We start from the raw sequence: 12277 nt of genomic DNA, 5'->3' as shown, positions 1-12277 counted from the left end.
CAGGCACACTGCACCACTGTGCACCCCCTCCCACGCACGCAGGCACACTGCACCACTGTGCACCCCCTCCCACGCACGCAGGCACACTGCACCACTGTGCACCCCCTCCCACGCACGCAGGCACACTGCACCACTGTGCACCCCCTCCCACTCACACAGGTACACTGCACCATTTCAAAACAAATGCATTCCTTTAAAAAGGTGAGCAATTTATTATGGTATTTTGGGCACTTGTCTAAAATAAACCTCAAATAATTCAAGTTACAATACAGTGTCTTGCATAATAATTGCCTGCATACAAAAGGGCATTGCTTGTATATTGGAGTCCAGTTCACGTTTTCCACAACAAGTAAACTCACTCAATCGTCTTCCCTCTGATTTCTGACATGATGGCGCTCTCCCCTCCGAGGAATTCATAGCAGAGGCTCAGGAAATTGTAGATCACAAAAGCTACAGCAAGACAGAGGGAAGACAGGTTCAAGAGAGTTATTTTTTGGCCCACAATCCTGTTCAATTTGAGGCTACAATGAGATTCCTGGGTGAACTCCAGTTTATCATTATTAAAACAGACCTGGCTGGTTCTCCAGTTTGTGCACATTATCTAAGGCAGTTTTAGCTGCAGGTAGGCACGCTTCCCCTCCACTGATCTCTTATAGTAGCATTACCAATTATTCTTGTTTAGGTTCACTTTGTATCAGTTTCTGTTTCAGGTCATCACATCCTCAATATAGCTCTCAAAATGAAATATAACATTTACTTTAACAGTAAGAAATCCCCATGCAGACCCTTTACTTACTGAATATCTTGGTATCCCTGAATAGAGAACGGTATCCTCTTTAAATACACGGATTTTAATAAGCAATGATTTATAGTAGTGCAATATGTACACTGGAAAAGAAGTTGTTAAAAAGTTGATTTTAACCATACATTTAAGAATACCTAAGAACCCTTTTATTAAAGTTGTGTAACTTCAGCCTGTGTTTTTCTTCAATGACATGGAGTAAATGCCTTTGTGAATTCACCCAACACACGACGTAACAATCTCATCCATGAGCCAAATGCTGAGCTCGGTCAGCAGTGCCAAACCCGCATTAGCACAAGTTCATGAAGGAGGACCTATTTTAAACCAGGGAATTCCTGCTTCCTAAGTGCCTTGCACAATGCAGTTAACTACGGAGACAGAGAAAGGTCCTGTGAATTGAACAGATCTAAATCCTGTAAAGAACCCACTGCAGTGCAGTGTGGCAAGGCACTGCACAATCTCTGCTCTGCTGTGGATTACACCGATCTCTACCCTCGGGAGGCAAGGCTGAGACCACAGACTCCTTTCAACTGGGACCTGGCAGGAGGTGAAGCAATGACAAGAGCCCACAATTCAGCTAATGTGCGTTTGTTACACAGGTCTCAAATGTGCAGTTTCTAAAGAAACATGTTTAGGTGCCAGGTTAAATAAATCTCTTTTTCCAAACTATGCTTTTGGATAGTGTTGCACTTCCTTCAATGGTTTTTCCTGTCATTAACCAATCAGCTATTCCCTGTACTGACTGACATGCTTTCAGCCAGTAACATGGCACAGAAGACACTCCGGTGAAATGACTGACCTAGGAAGTGCAAGTGTAACAGATTTGCTGTGAGCGCTGCATGGAAACTGAGAACTTTCTATGACCCAATGCAATACCACACACTGGGACATATTTCATAAACGTTTCCTCCATTCTTTAATTAAATCCTATTTGGGAGGGGAGAAATTAGTTTATTAATGTTACAAATGAAAAACAAAACACGCTGACTGTGCTTATGAGGACCTGAAATACATCACTTAGTTGTTGGTTCTGGTTTTGTAAAATTAAGTTGTTTTTTTCACCAGATTGAAACAATTGGATTGAATTTAAGACTTGAGTAAATGCTCTGAAAATATGGCCAATTGTGGTTGGAATACATGTTTGCTATAAGCACATTGTAACCCTCTGTAGCTAATGGAAATGCAAAACTAGGGATGGCGCTTTATTGGCAGTATACCTTTGAAAGGGTGCATACTCTGTTATTGGTGCTGCCTTCGTCTGCACACAGTGTTTGGATTATGTACAAAATGGCAAAACCATTCCCCCCCCCCCCCCCCACAGATAAAAGCATTCAGGAATGACACACCGGCTACTGTTTGCCGATTCCCTGCTGCTCACCTAGGTCAATGTTTAACGCAGTTATTCAACTTGTTATGATTAATCTCAATGCAAATACATTCTTAGTCTGCATATGAGAATTGCCCAATTATTTTTATTTGACCTCCTGAGAATCCCTCATCGTGGATTCTGTTGCTGTGTGTGTGTGTGTGTGTGTGTGCACAGCTGCAGTGGCCCTGCCACTCTGTGCATGTGTGTGCACAGCTGCAGTGGCCCTGCCACTGTGCATGTCTGTGTGTGTGTGTGCGTGAGTGTGTGTGCGTGTGCACAGCTGCAGCGGCCCTGCCACTCTGTGCATGTCTGTGTGTGTGTGTGTGCGCGTGTGCGTGTGCACAGCTGCCCTACCACTCTGTGCATGTCTGTGTGTGCGCGCGCTGGAGAGCCTGCATTGTTCTCTACACAGGAGTCTGTCAGCCCCAGTCTGCTCAGCTATTTGCACAGCCAGACGTAGGGAAGGCAGATGGCCTCTCTCTTCTCTTCTCCCCTTCCTCTGACACTGAGGAGTGCCCCCCCATTGTCATAGCACAGAACCTCTTGTTAAACAGAGGGCTGTCCATGGCTTTGAACTCCTTACATTGTATGGAAGGCAATATGTGCAGCTGAACCTGCTTGGTGTAAAAGGCCTGGTCACACGGGCGACTTTTGTTGACAGCAACAACAAGAGGAACACATGTGTTGTTGCCTGTGTGTTGCCTTGCAGTTTGCGGTGGCCACATGAGAGACAAGCCTGCATTTGACAAGCTGGCAACACACAGGAACAACGTAATGCAACCCAATCATAATGCACGCTTCTGTCACCAGACGTAAACATGCTGCGAAGGAAGACTACGATATCAAAATGTACAATTACATTAACAAACCTGTAGGCCTTCTTAATTAAATTGTTCTTATAATTTACATCAAGGGAAGTAATGTTAAAACTTTACAATGCATTAGTAATGTGTGTGTGTAGGCATGTCGTATGCAGACAGACTAAAATAATTGAATCTATTCAGTCTTGAACAAAGAAGACTACGCAGTCTAGCTCTCAAAAGGTATAGACAATGTCGACCCAGGGGACTTTATCGACCTGAAAAAAGGAACAAGGACCAGGGATCACAAATGGAGATTAGATAAAGGGGCATTCAGAACAGAAAATAGGAGGCACTTTTTTACACAGAGAATTGTGAGGGTCTGGAACTAACTCCCCAGTAATGTTGTTGAAGCTGACACTCTGGGATCCTTCAAGAAGCTGCTTGACGAGATTCTGGGATCAATAAGCTACTAAAAACCAAACGAGCAAGGTGGGCTGAATGGCCTCCTCTCGTTTGTAAACTTTATGTTCTTAAATAAAAAGATGTACATTTGTAGAATTATTTAGTTAGTATGTCTACATATTTAATATGCCAAACATATTTTTGTTTTAGACTGGGCACATAATTATATATATATAGATATAGATATAGATATATATATATATATATATATATATATATATTGTATAGTGGGGGTTGGATCTGAACAGGAGTCAGTTCCATTGAGTCTACTGTACACACTTTACTTGGCCTTGCCCTGGTGTGGGGCATGTTCTCCTGATATATCTTGGGTTCCCAGATTAATCTGAAAGGCCAAACAAATTCTACACACTAAAGTGTGTGCTACAGCTTACAGTACACATCCATGAGCAGATTTTCACCTCCTTATATCCTGCTCTCCCAAATCATGCAGTGATTTGGGAGAGCAGGATTTAAGGAGAGCAGCAGTGATAGAAGGTTAACATTAAACTAAACTCATTTGTCTGCTGTAAAATCCCCTTCCTAGGAGACGGCTCATTGGCTGTTGCTAGGCAACAAGCATCCCAACCTCAGATATCTTATTAGGCCTCACCACAAAAAAAAACAACAAAACAAAGATGGCCCACGAGCCTCCTTATAAAAGCACCATCTGCCTCCTGTTGACGCTGGTATAGAGGGAGAGAAGGCTGTAAACCTGGTAATAACTTGCACGAGAACTGTTCTGTTCTCTTTTTAATCACTTTATAAAAGGGTGAGGTGGGAATAGGGTTGTATAAGTCTAATACAGACTACAAAAGACAAAAGCTAGAAATGTTACTGCAGTGTCAGTTTGCTAAAAACTAGCTGAATGTTTATCGAAGACATGGCAAAGAGTTCTACAAATTTGAGTTAGGTGTATATTTCAAATTGATTTATCTAACCAGAACTCTTGAGATATACATCTCATTTTCATATACTGTTTAACAGGCTTTCAAAAGAATTTTAACTTGTATTCCTAAAAAAAACCTCTTATATACAAGGCTAAAGGTCAAAGTGGTTAAAAAAAAAATACTATTTCAGTTTCCCAAGGGTATATTGATTTGTAACCTTCATATCAATTAAAGTGTTAATGCAGAGGACAGCTATCTTACACATTGTTAAATACATGGATATGGTACACAGTATAGCTGCTGTTCTACACGACAAGGTCAGAGCAGGTTACTGTCTGCTCAGACCTGGACTGGGTGGAAATCAGCTTCATACACAGCACCCTGGACTACATTATAAAATAGAGTTCAATACGAACTGAACTGCATAGCTAACTGTGATGCGACAGCATGGCCATCGATAAAAAGACTTTTCAGATGACTATCACATCCTTATGAGGGTCTACTACACAGTAAAGACATTTCAGATGGCTGTACCACTTCAATGTCAGGGTCTACTATATTCTAAAGACATTTCAGATGGTTGTACCACTTCAATATCAGAGTCTACTATATTCTAAAGACATTTCAGATGGCTGTACCACTTCAATATCAGAGTCTACTATATTCTAAAGACATTTCAGATGGCTGTACCACTTCAATATCAGAGTCTACTATATATATAAATAATGCAGATTATTTATTTATAGTTATATCCTGGGGCACATCAGCAGCTACACAAACACATGTTATGTCAACCCATCATACAGACAACAACAACATAATCTATGTCAATGGATCTGTTACATCAGCAGCGCTATTCAGGTACATTGTGAAAATAGGCAGGCTTTAACTAGGCTCAAGTTTGCAGCCGTTTTTAAAACGGAGGGAATTCCACTATAAAAAGAACCAATGAATTCACTTAAATTAAAAACCATGTGCTTTATGGATATGGTACAGTCGGTGCCGCCTAATCGGGATGTCTGCTTATAAATGGGACACAACTCTGGGAGATGGTTCTATCTATGTCTTTAATTGGGACGTCACTTCATTTAATTGGAATACAGTATTTTCAAATGATGAACGGAGATCGCTTTTCAGAGCAATTCAGGGTCGTGTAACTGTGCAGTGAGTATGAGTCTCCTGTGGTTTCTGTTGCAAAGAAAGTTGGTGTGTGATGTAGAAAAACAGCGGTTCATTTTTTTTAGGAATAAAAAAAATATTGACTTGTATGTTAAAATTATGTATTTAACATTTAATCATAATGTGATGCAATTTCATTCACCGTGCCCCTCCCTTCGTAGCAGTCCCTGACCGTGCTCCTCCCTTCGTAGCAGTCCCTGACCGTGCCCTTCCCTTCGTAGCAGTCCCTGACCGTGCCCTTACCTTCGTAGCAGTCCCTGACCGTGTCGAAGTAGACGTAGTACTGGTCATTGGTGAAGAAGAGCAGACTGAGCCAGGAGTCAAAGGCGTAGATGGGAACGATGAAGAGGATCCTCACAATGTATCTCTGCTCGTTCGGGGCGCTGTAGTAGCGCAGGTGCATGTAGATCTGCAGAGACACACAGGGAGACGAGTTCATAACCAGCTTCAGAATAAGACCTGCAGAAGCTGGAGGACCTCGAGGACACCGGCTTCATTATACCTGCAGAACCTGGAGGACCTAGAGGACACCAGCTTTATACCTGCAGAACCTGGAGGACACCAGCTTCATTATACCTGCAGAACCTGGAGGACCTTGAGAGCTTGTATTTTGTACCCCTGCTGTATTATAAACAAGTATGTCAGTAACTTACATCTCCAACCACTGTAGTACATTCCTGCCACTGTGGTACAAAAGGAGAGATGAAAAAGGTTAACCATGATGCATATCAACAGCATTACAGTTTAGGAAAATTAATAATTAAATGTTAAATAAGAAATTTGACATGTTCTCCAGATACATGGAAAAATGTAAATGGCACAGACAAACACACCAGTATTGATATTCTCAACAACATATAATAAAGCTACTACTGTACCATGTTACTACCTACTGCATAACAGTTTCACCCACTCCATGTTTTACTACGAGCCTGATTAGCCCCAGTGTGTAGGTAAGAAAGCTCAGGTGTGTCTTATTAAACTCAGTGAAACCAGGAATGGATCAAACCGCTATGCAATGGGATTTGTTTAAATAAATGACATTGTGATTGCTAGTAGATCAGAGCACTGCATTTGATGCGCAAGTAGAAATCCATTTCTATGTTTCGTCACGACTCATGTAAACAGAAACACACAGGCCTTGCGTTCAAACTTCATTGCTTTCCATGTCCCTTAATCATGTTCAAAGCTAAAATGTAATTCCTGAATGATCGTTTGCAATATGCTTCCACAGTTTAGCCTTCTCTTTATGTGAAATAGTGCAGAGGCTGGCAACACCGCTCACTCCATCGAGCGCCTCAACCACTGTGCAAGAGAGCCGTGCCGGGACCCTGCGCGCCGCAAGCGAGCATCTCAACCACTGTGCAAGAGAGCCGGGCGGGGACCCTGCGCACCGCAAGCGAGCATCTCAACCACTGTGCAAGAGAGCCGTGCCGGGACCCTGCGCACCGCAAGCGAGCGCCTCAACCACTGTGCAAGAGAGCCGTGCCGGGACACTGCGCACCACAAGCGAGCGCCTCAACCACTGTGCAAGAGAGCCGGGCGGGGACCCTGCGCACCGCAAGCGAGCACCTCAACCACTGTGCAAGAGAGCCGTGCCGGGACCCTGCGCACCGCAAGCGAGCGCCTCAACCACTGTGCAAGAGAGCCGTGCCGGGACCCCGCGCACCACAAGCGAGCATCTCAACCACTGTGCAAGAGAGCCGTGCCGGGACCCCGCGCACCGCAAGCGAGCATCTCAACCACTATGCAAGAGAGCCGTGCCGGGACCCTGCGCACCGCAAGCGAGCATCTCAACCACTGTGCAAGAGAGCCGTGCCGGGACCCAGCGCACCGCAAGCGAGCGCCTCAACCACTGTGCAAGAGAGCCGTGCCGGGACCCCGCGCACCACAAGCGAGCATCTCAACCACTGTGCAAGAGAGCCGTGCCGGGACCCCGCGCACCGCAAGCGAGCATCTCAACCACTGTGCAAGAGAGCCGTGCCGGGACCCTGCGCACCACAAGCGAGCGCCTCAACCACTGTGCAAGAGAGCCGTGCCGGGACCCTGCGCATCGCAAGCGAGCGCCTCAACCACTGTGCAAGAGAGCCGTGCCGGGACCATGCGCACCACAAGCGAGCATCTCAACCACTGTGCAAGAGAGCCGTGCCGGGACCCCGCGCACCGCAAGCGAGCATCTCAACCACTATGCAAGAGAGCCGTGCCGGGACCCCGCGCACCGCAAGGTTTTAGAACTTTTAGCCTCATCTCATCCACAGAATCCAGAACAGCTGTGCGTCATAAAACACTGCCGTTACACAAGCACTCTGCTTCATCGGAAACCAGACGTTTTTGGTTTGCAAGTTTGTTTACATCACTACTCAAGGCAGCGGTGGGCACAAACGCTTCCTCTTTCATTGAAGCTGTCATTTTGTGAACTAAACAGCACATAAGCCTTCAGAACAAACAGGGGCATGGGAGATGGATTCCAAACTTGAAAAATAAAAAAGAAGGGAGAAGGAGATCTCTTTTTATTGTTTTGTTTTTGGTATAGTGATTTAATATTGAACAGAGCCTGGCTGTACTGTGTAACCATATAAAACTAGAACTACCCAGAGTATTACCTTCCGCAAAGACCCCTAATCAACAGCGTGCTGCTGACTCATATCGGCAGTAATCATCTCTGATCTCCCCAGTCTGGTTTAGTCCACAGCACAGCACTGCCTCGGATTAATCCAGGTCAGTCACAGTATTCTGTGCCAGATGGATCAGTGCTTCTCACACACAGCTGAATGCACCTTATCTGTAGGGCTGGGAGGTGGTACCTACATGTTTTAAGCAACATGGGAACATTCCTTATTCTGCGATCAGGTTTTGAGTCTGGTTCAATTTTTGCAGGCCCAGAGCTAATTATAAAAATCCTTAGCAAATTGGAGTATTACCAGTGCATGTTCTGGGTCCATTTGATGTTACAACTGCATGATAAAAATCATTAGAATTTTATTGCATCACATTATGAAATCACTCTTATTGCATAGCAGTTTCACCCATTCCAGGTTATAAAATCTGATTAGCCCCAGTGTATATGTAACAAGCTTGTGTGTCTTATTGCACTGGGAGTCTTATTTTCATCCATGCACAATGACACTTTTCCTAACTTGGGGTCATGAACATCATCAACTTCAGTAACAGTATTTGCGGTGACTGTAGCATCCAGTTGTTTTTGCGCCTGTGAATATCTGACTAACATCTCCATCTGCCTGCAGCCACGCCCATATGAGAGAAATACAAGCCTCTGCTTAGCAACCCAGCCTCTGATGTCACAGCTTGCGCAGGTGGCACATGTTGCTAGGCAACGGCACTAGGTAACCCCCGCATCTCCATTCACCTCCAGGCAGCTTTGTGCTCTGTTGTTTTGAGCAAAATGTGACGTCTAAACAGGTGCAGCTCATTATCCCTGTGCAGAGTTCCACTGGAATGTATTAAGCAGTTAACCAAGGCTTTCACATCCTTGTTCTTACCAAAGCACCAGTAACACAGGAACGGACATAAGACTTCCATTGCACAGCAGTTTGATCAATTCCTGGTTTTACTAGAAGTTTAATAAGAATAAGAGCGTGTTTCCTATACACTGGCTAATCAAGCTCGTATTTAAAACCTGGAATGGGTGAAGCTGCTGTGCAATAGGAGTCTTACTTCCATCGCTGTATATTATTGGACTCCATATACCCCCATATAAAGTTTCAGTACAAGTGAATAAGCCTGCTTCCATATATCCACAGCTTCACAACTGGGTACGCTTCTCTAATGTATATGCAAAAATGTAAGTGTGATAAAGCAGACATCACAATAACGCGCTATGCAATATCCTTACCAAGCGTCATCACCATCTGACAAGTTCTCTAGATCATGTACATATCTAGACACTTCAACTATATCCTTGTCACAGGGGATATGCATATCCAGCATACAGACGTGCTCAAATTTGTTGGTACCCTTACAGCTCATTGAAATAATGCTTCATTCCTCCTGAAAAGTGATGAAATTAAAAGCTATTTTATCATGTATACTTGCGTGCCTTTGGTATGTCATAGAATAAAGCAAAGAAGCTGTGAAAAGAGATGAATTATTGCTTATTCTACAAAGATATTCTAAAATGGCCTGGACACATTTGTTGGTACCCCTTAGAAAAGATAATAAAGAATTGGATTATAGTGATATTTCAAACTAATTAGTTTCTTTAATTAGTATCACACATGTCTCCAATCTTGTAATCAGTCATTCAGCCTATTTAAATGGAGAAAAGTAGTCACTGTGCTGTTTGGTATCATTGTGTGCACCACACTGAACATGGACCAGAGAAAGCAAAGGAGAGAGTTGTCTGAGGAGATCAGAAAGAAAATAATAGACAAGCATGGTAAAGGTAAAGGCTACAAGACTATCTCCAAGCAGCCTGATGTTCCTGTGACAACAGTTGCAAATATTATTAAGAAGTTTAACCCTTTGCGGTCCATTGTCGGACTGGGTCCGACATTGCAATTATTCCTCACAGGTCCTTTGTCGGACTGGGTCCGACATCATTATAGCAACGCAATAAACGGGTGTTTAGTCGTTTTTTCTCCGGAAAAAGCCGAGAAAACCATTCAATTGCCGAGTGGTAGCGACAGGAGCCGAGACAAGTCGGAAAAAAAAAAAAAAAAAAAAAAAAGGCGTATTTCATGAATAGTCATACATGGTATCAGGTATCAGATAATGGGCGTCCATAATAAACAAGCTGGCTAAGTGCGTCAGCGCACTGAGACTATCATGGACATTTGCAGAGCTTTTTTCAGATGTTATAGTAATAAAATAATGACTTTGATCGCATTATTGAGGAGTTTGGTGATAAAACGAGTGATCTGGAGATGATCGATCGGTATGTACGACTTATTATTATTATTATTTATTTCTTACACAGCTGAACGCTATAGCAAACAAAAGGCTGGGGAGGGGCTGGAGATGCCTAGTGTGTGCTTTGTTGATATGCAGGGCCATTTAAACCCGTTTGACTGTGAAAAAAAATACTTTTAAACAGCGCGTATAAAATTAACTGCGCGTGTGAAAATTAATTATTCCTGGCGTGCCTGACGCGCGATTAATAAATGGACCGCAAAGGGTTAAGGTCCATGGAACTGTAGCCAACCTCCCTGGGCGCGGCCGCAAGAGGAATCGACCCCAGAGTGAACAGAAGGATAGTGCGAATGGTAGAAAAAGAACCAAGGATAACTGCCAAATAGATACAAGCTGAACTCCAAGGTGAAGGTACGTCAGTTTCTGATCGCACCATCCGTTGCTTTTTGAGCAAAAGTGGGCTCCATGGAAGAAGACCCAGGAGGACTCCACTTTTGAAAGAAAAACATAAAAAAGCCAGACTGGAATTTGCTAAAATGCATATTGACAAGCCACAATCCTTCTGGGAGAATGTCCTTTGGACAGATGAGTCAAAACTGGAGCTTTTTGGCAAGTCACATCAGCTCTATGTTCACAGACAAAAAAATGAAGCTTTCAAAGAAAAGAACACCATACCTACAGTGAAACATGGAGGAGGCTTGGTTATGTTTTGGGGCTGCTTTGCTGCGCCTGGCACAGGGTGCCTTGAATCTGTGCAGGGCACAATGAAATCTCAAGAATCAAGGCATTCTGGAGCGAAACGTACTGCCCAGTGTCAGAAAGCTCAGTCTCAGTCGCAGGTCATGGGTCCTCCAACAGGATAATGACCCAAAACACACAGCTAAAAGCACCCAAGAATGGATAAGAACAAAACATTGGACTATTCTGAAGTGGCCTTCTATGAGTCCTGATCTGAATCCTATCGAACATCTACGGAAAAAGCTGAAACTTGCAGTCTGGAGAAGGCACCCATCAAACCTGAGACAGCTGGAGCAGTTTTCAAGTTATTTCAGAGAAAATTGTGCATTCTTCGTTTTTTGTGGAGGGGTACCAACAAATTTGAGCATGTCTGTATAAGAGGTAAAAAATAAAACATTTAAAAAAATTAATGGAATTGAAAGTCTTGCTATCACTCCTCTAAAAGGGGAATGATGGTGATGTTGCCGATGTACAAATGAGGACTACCAGTGACATTATGCAAAGTAAAGAAGGTCCTTAGCAATATGTATATGTGAATGTGTGCGACATGCCAGCCTGCAGTGTGCAGGACAGTGCTCTGTACCTGCTGGCAGGTGAGGAGCAGTGCTGTCCACACGAAGAAGCCGGAGATGGCCTGTGCCGAGGTGGTCATGAGGAAGAAGGGCTCCCCCAGCGGGGTGATGGGCTCCTCAGGGATCCATGACATGTTGGGGCTGGCCGGGGTGGCCGTGGAGTGAGGGCCGGGTGCAACCTCCCCCACAGAGGAGCCAGGGGCCACCAGGGGAACATCTCTCCTCCAGAGCCTGCTCATCTGAGAGAGAGAGGAGAGAGAGAGAGAGAGTTAGGCTTCAACCACAACAAGCAGTTTGATTCTCTCATGTCTTTACGATTAAGCTCTTATTACCTTTAAAGTTGTTTCAAACTACATTCCAGTTTCCCTGTCCCTTTTTCTATGGAGGCTTCATTTGGTTGCTACAACATGTTTCAAACATGTTAACCCCTTGACTGCCACTCCGTTCTGCTATTTTGTCCTTTAAGGTCTTAAAGTTAATGCATTTCTTTTACACATGTACTTCTGATTAACACCTAACATTGTCAAAGTGATTCACCTGTGTTTCATGAGTTGAATCACGTCAGTATCTCCTGTCAGTTCAGGCTACTTGTTTCT

General features: G+C 43.9%; 1 protein-coding gene across 4 annotated transcripts in view; it reads right to left on the bottom strand.

Annotated features, from left to right (window-relative positions):
* LOC117968496 (transmembrane protein 184B-like) overlaps positions 1 to 12277 on the bottom strand; it is a 65257-nt gene that overhangs the window by 17701 nt on the left and 35279 nt on the right. For 2 of the 4 annotated variants that reach the window (XM_059016126.1, XM_059016127.1), the window contains exons 2-5: positions 11693 to 11920; positions 6156 to 6185; positions 5746 to 5911; positions 360 to 450 (exon numbers count right to left, since the gene is read on the bottom strand). In XM_059016126.1, coding sequence (XP_058872109.1) covers positions 360 to 450; positions 5746 to 5911; positions 6156 to 6185; positions 11693 to 11920 — 515 coding nt within the window. The remainder of the gene's footprint in view (positions 1 to 359; positions 451 to 5745; positions 5912 to 6155; positions 6186 to 11692; positions 11921 to 12277) is intronic. The other 2 variants (XM_059016128.1, XM_059016129.1) reach the window with 1 other exon arrangement.

The sequence above is a fragment of the Acipenser ruthenus genome, chromosome 52 (assembly GCF_902713425.1).
Source record: "Acipenser ruthenus chromosome 52, fAciRut3.2 maternal haplotype, whole genome shotgun sequence".
Taxonomy (NCBI): domain Eukaryota; kingdom Metazoa; phylum Chordata; class Actinopteri; order Acipenseriformes; family Acipenseridae; genus Acipenser; species Acipenser ruthenus.
Note: the sequence above shows the minus strand (reverse complement) of the source record. Positions and strands in the feature narration are given on the sequence as shown.